Here is a 12,455-nt window from a genome sequence, read left to right as displayed (position 1 = left end):
AGGGAAGAAAGGGAGAACAAGGACTAATGGGTAGAAGGTCACTGTTTAGGATGACGAAGATGCTATGAAATCACACAGTATGTTTGCCTACTAGATTCTATACTATAAAGAGATGTTCCGCATAGTAGGTAGACAATTCCTTAATATACATAAAGGAAAATAGGAAGCCATCAGCTTTGATCCCAGAAAACAACGAAAATAGTCTTTCAGCCTACTAGCCCTACTTTTAAAGTATCTTAGACTGCTACTTCACAAATTGTTTTTTTCTGACCTATCATGGCAGCCTGCTAGCCCTCTTTTTAAAGTGTCTTAGGTTGCTACTTCTCAAGTTGTTTTATCTGACCTATCATAGATGAATGCTTTTTATTGGTACACTAAGTTGACTAGAAAAATGAAATTTAAAAAAACTAAGGATGTACAAAATATAAACCTAATGTTTTCATCGTTAGACTTAAAAAACATAAAAATTCTAGGATATAAAATTTTTGAGTTTTAGCTCTTTTTTGTGTTTTGTTTGTCAAGATAGGGTTTTTCTGTGTAGCCATGGATGTCCTGGAACTCACGCTGTAGACCAAGATGGCCTTGAACTCACAGGGATCCACTTGCCTGTGTTTCCTGAGTGCTAGGATTATAGGCATGTGCCATCACCACCTGGCTTCTAGCTCATTTTTTAAAAACACACATCAGCAAATCTAAAAACCAGTAATATGTGTATGGGTGCCAGTGAGTGGAACACATTTTGAGCAAAACTGATCTAAACCACACTTAATTCCAAAAAGGGATAAATACTTGAGGGGTAGATGTTATAAGAAATCTGTAAAGTAATAAATACTGTTTTTACTGTTATTCACAGGCTACCATTAATGATATCGAAACCATTTTAGGAGTAACAGAAGAAAATAAAATGAGATTTGAAGGTGAAAAAGATACCAAAGACAAGGAGGATCACCTGTATAAGCCTGTTGAGACACACTCAGATACATCATGACTGGATCCCTGTCTAGAGAAAGAACAATGTTTCCTTTGCTATTAGTATAAAAGTGGGGAAGTTAGTTTGCTGTTTGCCAAGAGGTCAATCAGAACAAATTGTAATGTAATAGTTCTTAAAATCCTGTTTATTATGTAATGTTATTTTACTCATTAAACAAACTTACTGGTGTTTTCACTTGTGAGTGGTAAGTAATCCCTTTCTCCTCCCAAAGTAACCAACCGTGGCCTCAGAAGAGAAGAAAACCAGAAGGAAGCCTTCACCTCACTCCTACGTCTACTCCATGATTTCAGTACTATGACATCTAGTTTTCTTATTCAAGAGTCACTTAGCTTCTGCCTTTAAAAGAATGAATAAATCTTAATTATTACTATTTGTCTAAACATAAACATCTTTTTCTCCCCCACAATTAAATCAGTTTTAAGTGATTATCATTCACTGTTTACTCTGTGCCTTCAAGCACTTATTGTTTGTTCTTGATTTCACAGAGTAAGAAAAGCAGACATGAAGTTAACCAAAGCATCAGAATGTGTCTAGGTGGCAGTATCTGCTCTTGGTTTAAGACAGTGTAACTGGAGCCCCTAGCTTGAATGAAAATCCCTGCTGCAAGTTTTCTGTATGACACAACAGTATGATTTTTGCAAGCTAAATGCAACTGTACCTTTTAAAGGGCAAATGGCTGAAGTTAAGCATGCATAAACCCTCAGTACTTGCTTCATAAATTGTATAAAAGCATTTCTACATTTGCCAGCTTTATTGAAGGGTAATATAAGCAAGGTGCAACACCAAAACCACAGTTTTAAAGAACAACTTTTACATCTATAAAAACACACACACTTGGGAAATATTTTTTACCTGTGGAATTACAGTCATTTTAAAACTGCTTCAGCCACAGGCTAAGAGTTTCTGCAATAAAATTAACATTTCCCTCTATGTGTGGGCGGCTTTTGTTTAGCCATCGGAGGAAATACATTAATTAGCCAGGTTTCCTGTCTGTGCTAGGTACAGTGATGACCTCTTTTTCTTGCCAGATCTCTCTAATCCATACGAGGGGCCTATTGTCCAGACACTTGACGGATAGGAAGTGCTGCATGCCTATTAGAGTGGCTCTTATATTGAAGCCAGAGCAACATAAGGTCCAGGAGACTCATTAGTTCACTGGCACAGTCATGTCCTGAGAGTAAATGAAACCCTCTGTCTCCTTATGGCTCTCATCTGCTCTGGACTTTAAAAGAAAACTGTCTCCGTTTTGTTCAGCACAGCAGTGGATCATTCACATGGTAAAGCCCTCCTCACAAAACCATTAAAGCCATAGGGAAGTTCCACGTGTGGACTGTGATTAGCACTCCTGAGCCTGGAGCTGCTGGCAGCAGTAAAGGAGCTTGCTCTCCTAAAACTTTTTTTTTTTTTTAAACCACATGATTGGTTTCTCAAACAATGCCATTTGCCTCCTTTGCATCATTATTTTGTAACACAAAACACTTGATTCCAAATTCAGGCCTTCTCTCCAGATTCAGGCCCATCCTAAGTAATAGGAAGAAGGCTCTCTGCCCAAACACCTAGAGCTTCAAAATGAAAGGCAAAATATCTGTAGACTAACACAATCACATCAAGTAATTAAGTGGAAGAAGCCAGAGGACCAGATTAAATTAGTGAAATGTTTTAATTACAGAACATTTGCAAAGAAGCACAGTCCATTATCTTTCAGCATATATATGTTACAAAGATACTATGTAGCTAGCAAACTAAATTTAGTTTGAAAACATGCTTATTGTGTACAATGTCTAAAGCATCCCCAACAGTCAAGTGACGATGAATTGCTGAATTTTTACTGACCTGTATTAGTAAAAATTAGGAAATGACAAGAGAGCTTATTCTGTATGAGATGTGACCTACTGTCTACTAATGAAGAGCTGCAGTGGAAAAGTGCACTCACTACTTAGGAAAGCATTATTGGTGAGTGTCTTTAATATACTGCTCATTTCATATTAACTCTAAAGAAACCAATAGGTCATGCAACCTTGCTGTCCACTGACATACCTTCTGCCCACTAGCTATTTACACTTGCCACTCACTGAACATTTAGTAGGGCTAGGCACATGCTGGACCAGTAGCTCTGTAATTCTGTTGCATCTTCCCAGTAAACCCATTCAGGTAGTTATACTACTGTCCTCATCTTAGATATGAAAAAAAATCAAGACTTAATAAGAGTCCTTCACCCCATGCTTTAGATTAAATGAAAATAAATTTGAGATCTGCTCCTTTTGGCCATGATTTTAACATTTTGCATAAAGTGAGAAATTTAATTTCACTTGCTCCAGGTCACACAACATGTTTGCTTTCTTTAATAACAATTCTAGTGTGTTGCCTAAAATATAGGAAAACAAGTTAAACACATCTCCTGATAATAAAATCAACTTGCTAGGGCAGTCCTGGGGAAGGTTGGAGCAAGGGCATGGGGAGTATATATGAACAAGATACATTATTTCCATGTATAAAATTTTCAAATGATAAATACAAATTTTTAATTTAAGTATTTATTTTGAGACAGGATCTCACTATGTATCTATGTATCCCTGGCTGGCCTAAAACTCACTGTGTAGACTAGGCTGGTCTCAAATTCACAGAGATCTGCCTCAGTCTCCCAAGTGCTGGGATTGAAGGCATACACCACCAGGGCAAACAAATTTTATTTTTAAATAAAATCACTTTATTCTAATTAACTCACAAATAAAAATATCATATAGTACATTAAGGAAACCACTCCAGTACTTGCCCGGTCCCATGTTCTACATCTCAGTGAATTTCTTTACAGTGAGAATGGCTACTCTAAAGCAATGGGGCTTTGAATGGAGCTCTGTGGTGGTTTGAATAAGAATGTGTATGTTTAGTTACTGTGGAGTGGTACTTGTTATTCTTTTGTTTAAGAAAAGTGAAATTGTTGAGACAGACATATTGACTATAAGTTTATTATAAGGGCCGGTAGAATGGGTAGACTAAGAAGAGGAACAGGGTAATGGAGACAGAGACAGACAGAGCGGGGAACAGAGAGACGGGGGACGGGACAGAGAGAGAGAGCATAAAGGTGCAGGGGCCTATCTTTTAAAGGGGTCCTCTGCACCTGCGTGCAGACTTCTTTCCCATGGAACCTTGGGCTGACCAGGGTATTGCCTGAGTGGATTCCACCAGGTAACAGGGGCAGGCCAGCATAATGCCTAAACCTTTCAGTACTATTTGAAAGGATTAGGAGGTATGGCCTTGTTGTGTTATTGAGGGTGAGTTTTGACTTTTCAAAAGCCCTTGCCAAGGCCAGAGTGACTGTCTTCTGTCTGCCTGTGGCTCAGGATGTAGTTCTCAGCTACTGTTCCAGCATCTCCTTGTATGCTGCCATGCTTCCTGTCATGCTCATAATGGACTAAACCTCTGAAACTGTAATCAAGCCCCAATTAAATGTTTTGTTTATAAGAGTTTCGGTGGCCATGGTGTCTCTTCTCAGCAACAGAACACTATCAATTATATTTCATCCTCTCAACTTCATAATCCTCCCCCTTTGAAAGTAGGAAGTTTGTCTTTGTGGGGAAAATTCTAATACACTTTTAACTTTCTTTTCCTATATTTCAATGAATATATAGCAAAAAGTCTACTTGTGAGCTGGCAGCATCACAAGACATCACAGTTAAGTGATCAAATAATTAAGGGGAAAAGAAAATGCTATCAGTTGAATTCTCCTGAGGTATGAGATTTGTGAGACTTTGGAAGGCAAATGACACCAGGAAGGTGCTGAAGTTTTGAAATAGGGAAGTCACATTGTGTAGTTTTGAGAAATTAGTATGAGGTCAAGAAGTGGGACTTCTGACAAGATGGAGAACAGCTAGGTAAGGGGATCATTTCATTTGAAACAGCCTCAGAACTATAAACACCCTGTTTTTCACGTGTGAAAATACACTTTCTATCATGAGTAATTTATTAGTAACCATCTGATAGTTTTAACAATTAATAACCATTTGTATTCATCTGGCACCTTTCTTCTAAAGAGCTCAAAGCCCTTTGCATTTGTTATCTCATTAAGTCCCCACATTGTCCCTGTGGGGAAAGTAATAAGTATCTTAATACTTAAATGTTTATCTTTCAAAATTTCTCAAGCATACATTAATTATATTTTCAAAACTATAAATGTTCATTAGTTTTATTTTACTGTTCCTCTAGCTTTAATGTGCAGAGCTCATTTGTTCAATTCCTCAAATGCACTAATCATAGTCTTATTTGGAAAAGGAAGATGGCAAGATCATGTGAGGGTGGAAGACAGGAAGGAAGGAAACACTTGCTCTTGCTGCTATTTTCCCTTCCAAGTACTCACTATGCTAGACCCTGCTTAGATTCCAAGATCAGACAAGACTTGTATTTTCAGGATGGTATGGCCATAGCCTGCCTTTGCTTTTCTCACTGTAAAATGTTTGGTTCAATCCACTGCAAGTGCAAATGGAGTATGCTATGGGTTTTTGTTATATAGTTTCAGTGTGCCCCCAGAGAAGTGGGATTTGGTCTCCAGTAGTGAGAGTTGGAAGATCAGGATCTGATGAAAGAAAAGTTAAGTCATAGGCACCACCCTTGGAAGACGTTAATGTAGTTCTCCAAGGATGGAGTTAATTTTTCCACAAGAGCCAGTTGTAAAACAAGGCTACCACACATGCTTGAATTTTGTAGACAGCTCTTGGTTTCCCTTTCCCGTTCTGTCATACAACCAAGGGGTCCCTAGTTGGCACTATGTTGTTTGGAATTTCTAGCCATCAGATGATGAACCAAAAAACCATCTCATTGTTATAAAGAACCAATCTTCAGGTATTTTGTTATAGAAGCACAGAATGGACTGAGACACCATTCCTGCCACAGCACATGCCACAGATTAGTCAGCACTGTATCTAAGAGCCTGAGTTTATAAAGTAAGCTATTATTTACATAATTGTTTGAAACCTGATGTGTTCTCATGGAGCTATTGGAGCTACATTCCAAAGACATACAGACTTAATAAGGACGAGGAACTTTTTGCTCCAGCCCTCCCTCTCTTTAATCTAGTCATATCTTCCACAATTTTCTATCTAGATAAATGGCAGATGATAATACCTGCTCTATAGGGAAGCCAGAGATTAAATAGCCAGTGTTGGGAGAGTATTTCAAAGATGAAACATTCTGCATAAATGTTTAAGCATTATTATTACATTGCTACTTCAAATGGAAGTTCTAACTTTGAAATGTGATTATACACTTTCCAGGAAAAAAAAACTTCATAACTACATATATAGGTTTATTTTTCACTCTAACAATCTAACTCATGGTTGTGAAACTTTATTGCACTTGATGGAAGGCCTTGGCTTTTATTAGTTTTAAACTGCTGGTTTCTGGGGTATTTATGTAAATGAGGGAAAGACACCAAAACAGTAAATAACAAGCATGTCCCTGCTGTTTAAAAATCTGTTGGTAAAAACAACCTAAATATAGCACAGGAAAATATAGCTTTGATACCAATGAATAAAGTAGATTTGGGAGGTTTTGTTTTAATTTCTTGTGTGTGTCTGCATGTGTGGGAAGGCACATTTGTGTTGAATGCATGTGCACATGTGTGCATACAAATGTAAAGACCAGAGGACAACCCTGGGTATTGTTGCTCAGATACTGTTTACCTTTCTTTTTAAGGTAGATTCTCTCACTGGCCTGGAATTCCCCAGGTAGGCTAGGCCAGCTAGTTGGCCATCAAATAACCACCTTTCTTGGCCTCCTCAGCACTGGATTACAAGTGTATTCCACTATGACTGGCTGTTTGTTTTTTTTAAACAACAACAAACAAAACAAAACAAAAATGTGGGTTATGGATCTTCATGCTTGCAAGTTAATCGGTTTGTTGCCTAAGCCATCTTCCCAACCCTTGGTTTTATATTTCGTGTTTGGATAACAGATTTTCCCAAAAGCATTTCTTTGCCACTCTGCAACATTGTGCTTTGAGGGCGTGCGCCACCATACATATGCAGAACAAAGGAAGGAAAAAGAAGGGAGGAAGGGATAAGAGGAATAACAACAAACTCCAAGCATTTGCAACAGCAGTGAAAATTCAGAATGGTATAAAATCTTCACCAAGCCTTTTATGGGTTATTTCCTATAAAAGGCCTCCATTTAACTATTAGAAATCATATATTATTATGCCTACCACATAATATAGCCATTCCACTTGTATTTACCCAAGAGAAAAGAAAACTCAAGCTCATGGAAGTACTTATAATACAAGGCTATAGGAACTTTCAAATAAAAACTGGAAACAACTCATTATTCATGAAGTAATAAACCCATGGAAAAAAAACACTGAGTGATATAATACAATGGGATACTATTCAGCAATGAAAAAGAGTAAGTACTGACAAACTCAATTACATAAAGGAATCTCCAATCATACAGAATGAAGAACTTCACACAGAAAGCATATTTATTTAACATTTAGGAATTATAAACTGTAGGAAATGCTTGCCTGGGGTGAACTGGGGTGAGGGGGAGCAGGAGGGTGATAAAGGAATAAAGAGAAAATTCTGAGGGTGGTTTTCTATTCACTGTGTTGAAATCCAAGTGGTCTTTGGATATGTGCACATACTGAAACATCAAACTATACACTGTAAATATTGTTAAAGATAAACAAGACCACATACTGGTTAAAGTGGGTAAGGGCATATTTAATCAGAATTGAACTAGCTATAGCAATAGGGGGTAACAGTCCAGTATGAACTGAAATCAACTTTGATTATAAGGAGGTAACTGGGCACTGAAGAGAAAATGAAATAGAGAATAGAAAGCTGTTTTGTAGAGTAAGACTAGTAAAAAATAACAAGAAGGAGCAGGTTCATGTGAAACTCACTTATGAATGCAGACTCCTCCCCTCCCACAGAATTGGAGGGTTATGGGTCCTATCTTCAGATAATTAACTGAGTAAAAAGTAAATTCTTGTAGCAAACTTGAGTTTTCTCCAGCAGGCACTCTAAAGAGGGCTACTATTACCTAGGGCAGGGCTTCCTAAACACTTTCCACTACTGACACCTTTTCAGCCAAGTGATTTTGACATAGCTTTGGGCATACAGGTATACAAAACAAGCATGTCAATAAAACATTTACAAATAATAAATCACAAATGTATATACATATAATTTTGCCATTTACTAAAGATGAAAACAAATTTCCCTACTAGTGAGATGGATATGCTTGCATATTTTTACATAAAGAATCGAATCAGCTTAATATTTGGTACTATAAAATGTGCATCTTCAATTTTCAGAATAGACATATACTTTTATATCAATACTGAGAATGTTACTTTGCATAAATATGTGGTATGGAATGGTATAAGTATGTTAAGGAGCAGGGCTGGAGAAATGGCTCAGTGGTTTAAGAGCACTGACTGTTCTTCCAGAGAACCCAGGGTCAAATCCCAGCACCCACATGGCAGCTCACAACTGTCTATAACTTCAAGATCTGACACCCTCACACAGACATACATACAGCCAAAACACTAATGCACATAAAATAATAGAAATAAATAATTTTTTAAAAAATGTATGTTAAGGAGCATTTCAGAAATTGTTGGAAATTCTGTCCTAAGGCAAAGCCAAAATTTATTGAATTTTTTGTTTGTTTTGTGTTTTGGGACAGGGTTTCTCTGTGTAACAATCCTAGCTGTCCTGGACCTTGCTTTGTAAACCAGGTTTAACTCACTGAGATCCACCTGTCTCTGCCTCCCAAGTGCTGGAATAAAAGGTAAGCGCCACCACCACCTGGTAAATGATTTTTTTTAAATGAAATTTAAGTCAGCAATTCAAAAATTTTTTATTTCAAATAGCATTTTTAAAAATCAAATACTCAAATGTAATTTACTTTTTGTTAATGATAATATTAAAAGGTTAATATCTGTAATTAAACTCTTTTATGTTTCTATAGGACCAGAAAACTCTACATGCAAAGTAAAAACACTACAGTTTGTAACATATAATAGTCTTACAGCTGAGCTGAGATACTCTAGGCTATATCAGCTGGCACAGCGTAACTTTACAGTGTCATGTGCTCAGAACCAAAGTGGAGTGAAGTTATGAGATGCAGTGGGCAAGCACTGCCAGAAACCAAGTCCCTCCATGCTGATTCTGAATTAATGGTTAGGTTTTGCCACCACTACTTTTAGTAAAGCAACTCTGAGGTCACAACCCAAAGGTTGTGGAAGCTGCAATCTGTGGGATGAAGCCTTGAGCTTTACAAATCATGTTTAGTGTTTGAGACATCGTAGGCCAATGTTAAAGCCTCAGTGAGAAAAGGCACAGGGAATCCCAGAAGGAGTTTAGTCAAGGAAAGAATGTTTGTCAATGTGTTTAGGTTTTGAAAGTCAATATCTCACTAAGCTGTTTTTGTTGTAATTGGAGAATATATTTGAAGAAATATTTTGTAGCACGAATTCTCTTTGATCTTAATAGTAAAAACTCGGAGTCAGATATCAGGGTATGAAAGCTGAAGGACCAGAGAAGAGCAGCTAGCCACTAGAGTTCTTATCTTTACTAATGCTCAGACCAAAGGGTCGATCCTGTCCTCAGACTGACTGCTCCTCAGACTGCATCCATGTCTATAAAACCTCAGACTGCCCAGTGCTCCTGTCTCCTCCCACCTTATATTCTTCTCTCTACCCAGCCATCACTCCTGTCTCCACGTCCCTAGTACTAGGATTAGAGGCATGTGATCCCAAGAGCTGGATCACCTTTGCATGAACTCTGTTTCTCTTTTAGACAGATACAAGGCCCAGGGTGGCTTTGAACTCAGTGATCCGTCTGCCTCTGTCTCCTGAGTGCTGGGATTAAAGGTGTGTGCTACCACTGCCTGGTCTCTATGGTTAAACTAGTGGCTTAGCTCTGCACTCTTATCTTCAGGCAAGCTTTATTTGTTAGATCACAAACAAAATATTGCTCTAATATTTAGTCACTATTAATTTCTCTGTCTTTGTCTGTCTGTGTCTGTATCTCTCTCCTCTCTCTCTCTCTCTCTCTCTCTCTCTCTCTCTCTCTCTCTCTCTCTCTGTGTGTGTGTGTGTGTGTTAAAGTTTAGCTATATAGTTCAAGCTGATCCCAAACTCACAATCCTTTTACCTCTCACTGGGATTACAAGCAATTACAAGGAAATGTTTTAAAATAGCATGAAAATTATCAATCTAGGCAGCTGAGAGATGACTTAGGAGCTAAGTTAAGGATCCTTGCTGCTCTTCCAGAGAACCTGAATTTGGTTCCCAGCACTCTCTTCAGACAGATCACAAGTATCTGTAATTCTAAATCCAGAGGATCCAATGCCCTCTTCTGGCCTGTGTGAGTACCTACATACAGACATACACAAATAATTTTGTTAATCTAAAGAAAATCGTGAGTAATCATGACTTCAAAAAATATGTACATAGTATTGCAATGTACACACACTGAGATTATAAGAACAACCACTAAGTGATTACTTAATGATGAGATCTTTCTTTTTCTGTTTCATAATGAACCTGTGTGACATTAATGGAAAAAAGAAACAATCTAATTGGAAGGGTTTGCACAGAAATATGTATGTATGAGCATATATAAGGTGTACTACCCCAAGGGATAATGAACTATGGGTGACAACCTGAAAATGTTATCACTATCACTTAAGCAGCTAAGGATGGTGCCAGAGAGTAATGGCATGTTCCTTAGCACTCTGGACACTTTTCATTCTAGCTTACCATCCTTCTTTACTTCTAGAATTCACACCACACCTTTTTTGTGACTGAGCTACCCAAGCAAATAGACACTGCATTAATAAGTAAATGACACCACTCACCTCCAAGCATTCTGAAAAACACAATAATGTTGGTGTGGTATTCACAGACATTATAAATGGTATGGAATATATATGGCATCTGCCTTAGATTTAAAATCCCTTAATGTGTTTTAGGTTCTGTAACAATAAGTCTTTCCGCCAAGCCGCTTGAGTGCTGCCACCACGTTAAGGTCCCAAGTAACACACAGAGACTTATATTAGGTACAAATGCTGCTGGGCCAATGACTAGGATTTCTCATCTGCTAGCTCAGTCTTACTTATAATAAATCTATATTTTTTTTAAGACTTATCTTATCAGACACCAGCGGAAGCGTCCTATCTTCCAGGGATCACATGGTGACTCCAGAGCAGAGACCAGGAGGAAGAGCAAGAGAAAAGGGAACAACTTCCTTCTTGTCCTTGCTTATATATGAGTCTGCCTGCTATATCACTTCCTGCCTGGATCGCAAGACTTCTTTACTACATTTCCCAGAATCCTCCTTGATCCCTAGTCCCACCTATCTTTCTGCCTCATTGGCCCAATAGTGCTTTATTCATTAACCAGTAAGATAAACATACACAGAAGGGCATTCCCCATCAAGGTTCGATCTGTTTTATTAATGGACAATAATTTCTCCTCTCTGGTTATTAGTTTTCTAGTACATAAAATAAGAAATGTAACTGATGTTTGTTTCCTTCCTGCTCTAAAAGTTTATGACTCTATACTCCCATCATCAAAGTACCAGAAAGACAAAATTATACATGTCACAGAAAAAGGTGGTTTCTTCTTCTAGCTGGTTCACTTACTAGTAACAATGGACAAATATATTTTGAGATTATTTTTGTAATTGTATGGCTTCTTAATTTTCTCCATCTATTGCCCAAAGGGCTGCGATTCTCAAATGATAAATTTTTGTATTGGTTTTGAAATACCTCATTACAATGCAAACATTTTTCTGATGGATGGTTGCTGAGCACTCTCTCTCTTTCTCTTTCTCTCTCTCTCTCTCTCTCTGTCTCTCTCTGTGACTTTTTAGTGGTCAGGGACTCATCACTGGTTAGTGAGCCCAGGGACTCTCCTGTCTCTGTTTCCCAGTACTGGAATTACAAGTGTATAAGCCCATCCCCTTTATTTTTTTTTTAAAACATGGATTCTGGGACCCAAACTCAGGTCTTCATGCTAGCAAGAAAAGCAAGCTCTTTGCTAACTGAGCTATCTCCCCAACCACAGACGGTGTTCTTTTGACTGAAGTCAAACACATCTTTCAATAAGAAGCTAAATATGATCCTATACTGGATGACTGGGGGTGGTTCACTCTGTATACTTAACTTTTAATTATTGTTAATCACCTAAAGTAATGGAAACATTTTATTTTTAAGTATTTTTTACCTGAACTGATGTAACATGTACATTCTTTACTAGAATGTCTTGGTATAGTCATATAGACTAGAAATTAGAATAAAAATATTTACCTGGGCAGTTTTGTTCCTGTACAAATCAGAGCATATCTTCCTTTTACCACTGCTTTCTAGGAACAGAATAAAGAGCTGAAGTGCTAGCTCTGATCAGTATCAAAAAGGAGATGATGTATTTATTAACATTCTACTTTGTATGTAGTTGACGTAG

The 12,455-nt window shown here is 37.7% G+C and overlaps 1 protein-coding gene across 1 annotated transcript in view; it reads left to right on the top strand.

Moving 5' to 3' along the window:
• The window catches only part of Iqch (IQ motif containing H), a 184,022-nt gene extending 182,857 nt beyond the window's left edge, over positions 1 to 1,165 (top strand). Inside the window, exon 22 of the mRNA XM_027414782.2 lies at positions 854 to 1,165. Coding sequence (XP_027270583.1) covers positions 854 to 988 — 135 coding nt within the window. The 3' untranslated portion in view covers positions 989 to 1,165. The remainder of the gene's footprint in view (positions 1 to 853) is intronic.
• The last annotated feature ends 11,290 nt before the right edge of the window (positions 1,166 to 12,455 follow it).

The sequence above is a fragment of the Cricetulus griseus genome, chromosome 4 (assembly GCF_003668045.3).
Source record: "Cricetulus griseus strain 17A/GY chromosome 4, alternate assembly CriGri-PICRH-1.0, whole genome shotgun sequence".
Classification (NCBI taxonomy): domain Eukaryota; kingdom Metazoa; phylum Chordata; class Mammalia; order Rodentia; family Cricetidae; genus Cricetulus; species Cricetulus griseus.
Note: the sequence above shows the minus strand (reverse complement) of the source record. Positions and strands in the feature narration are given on the sequence as shown.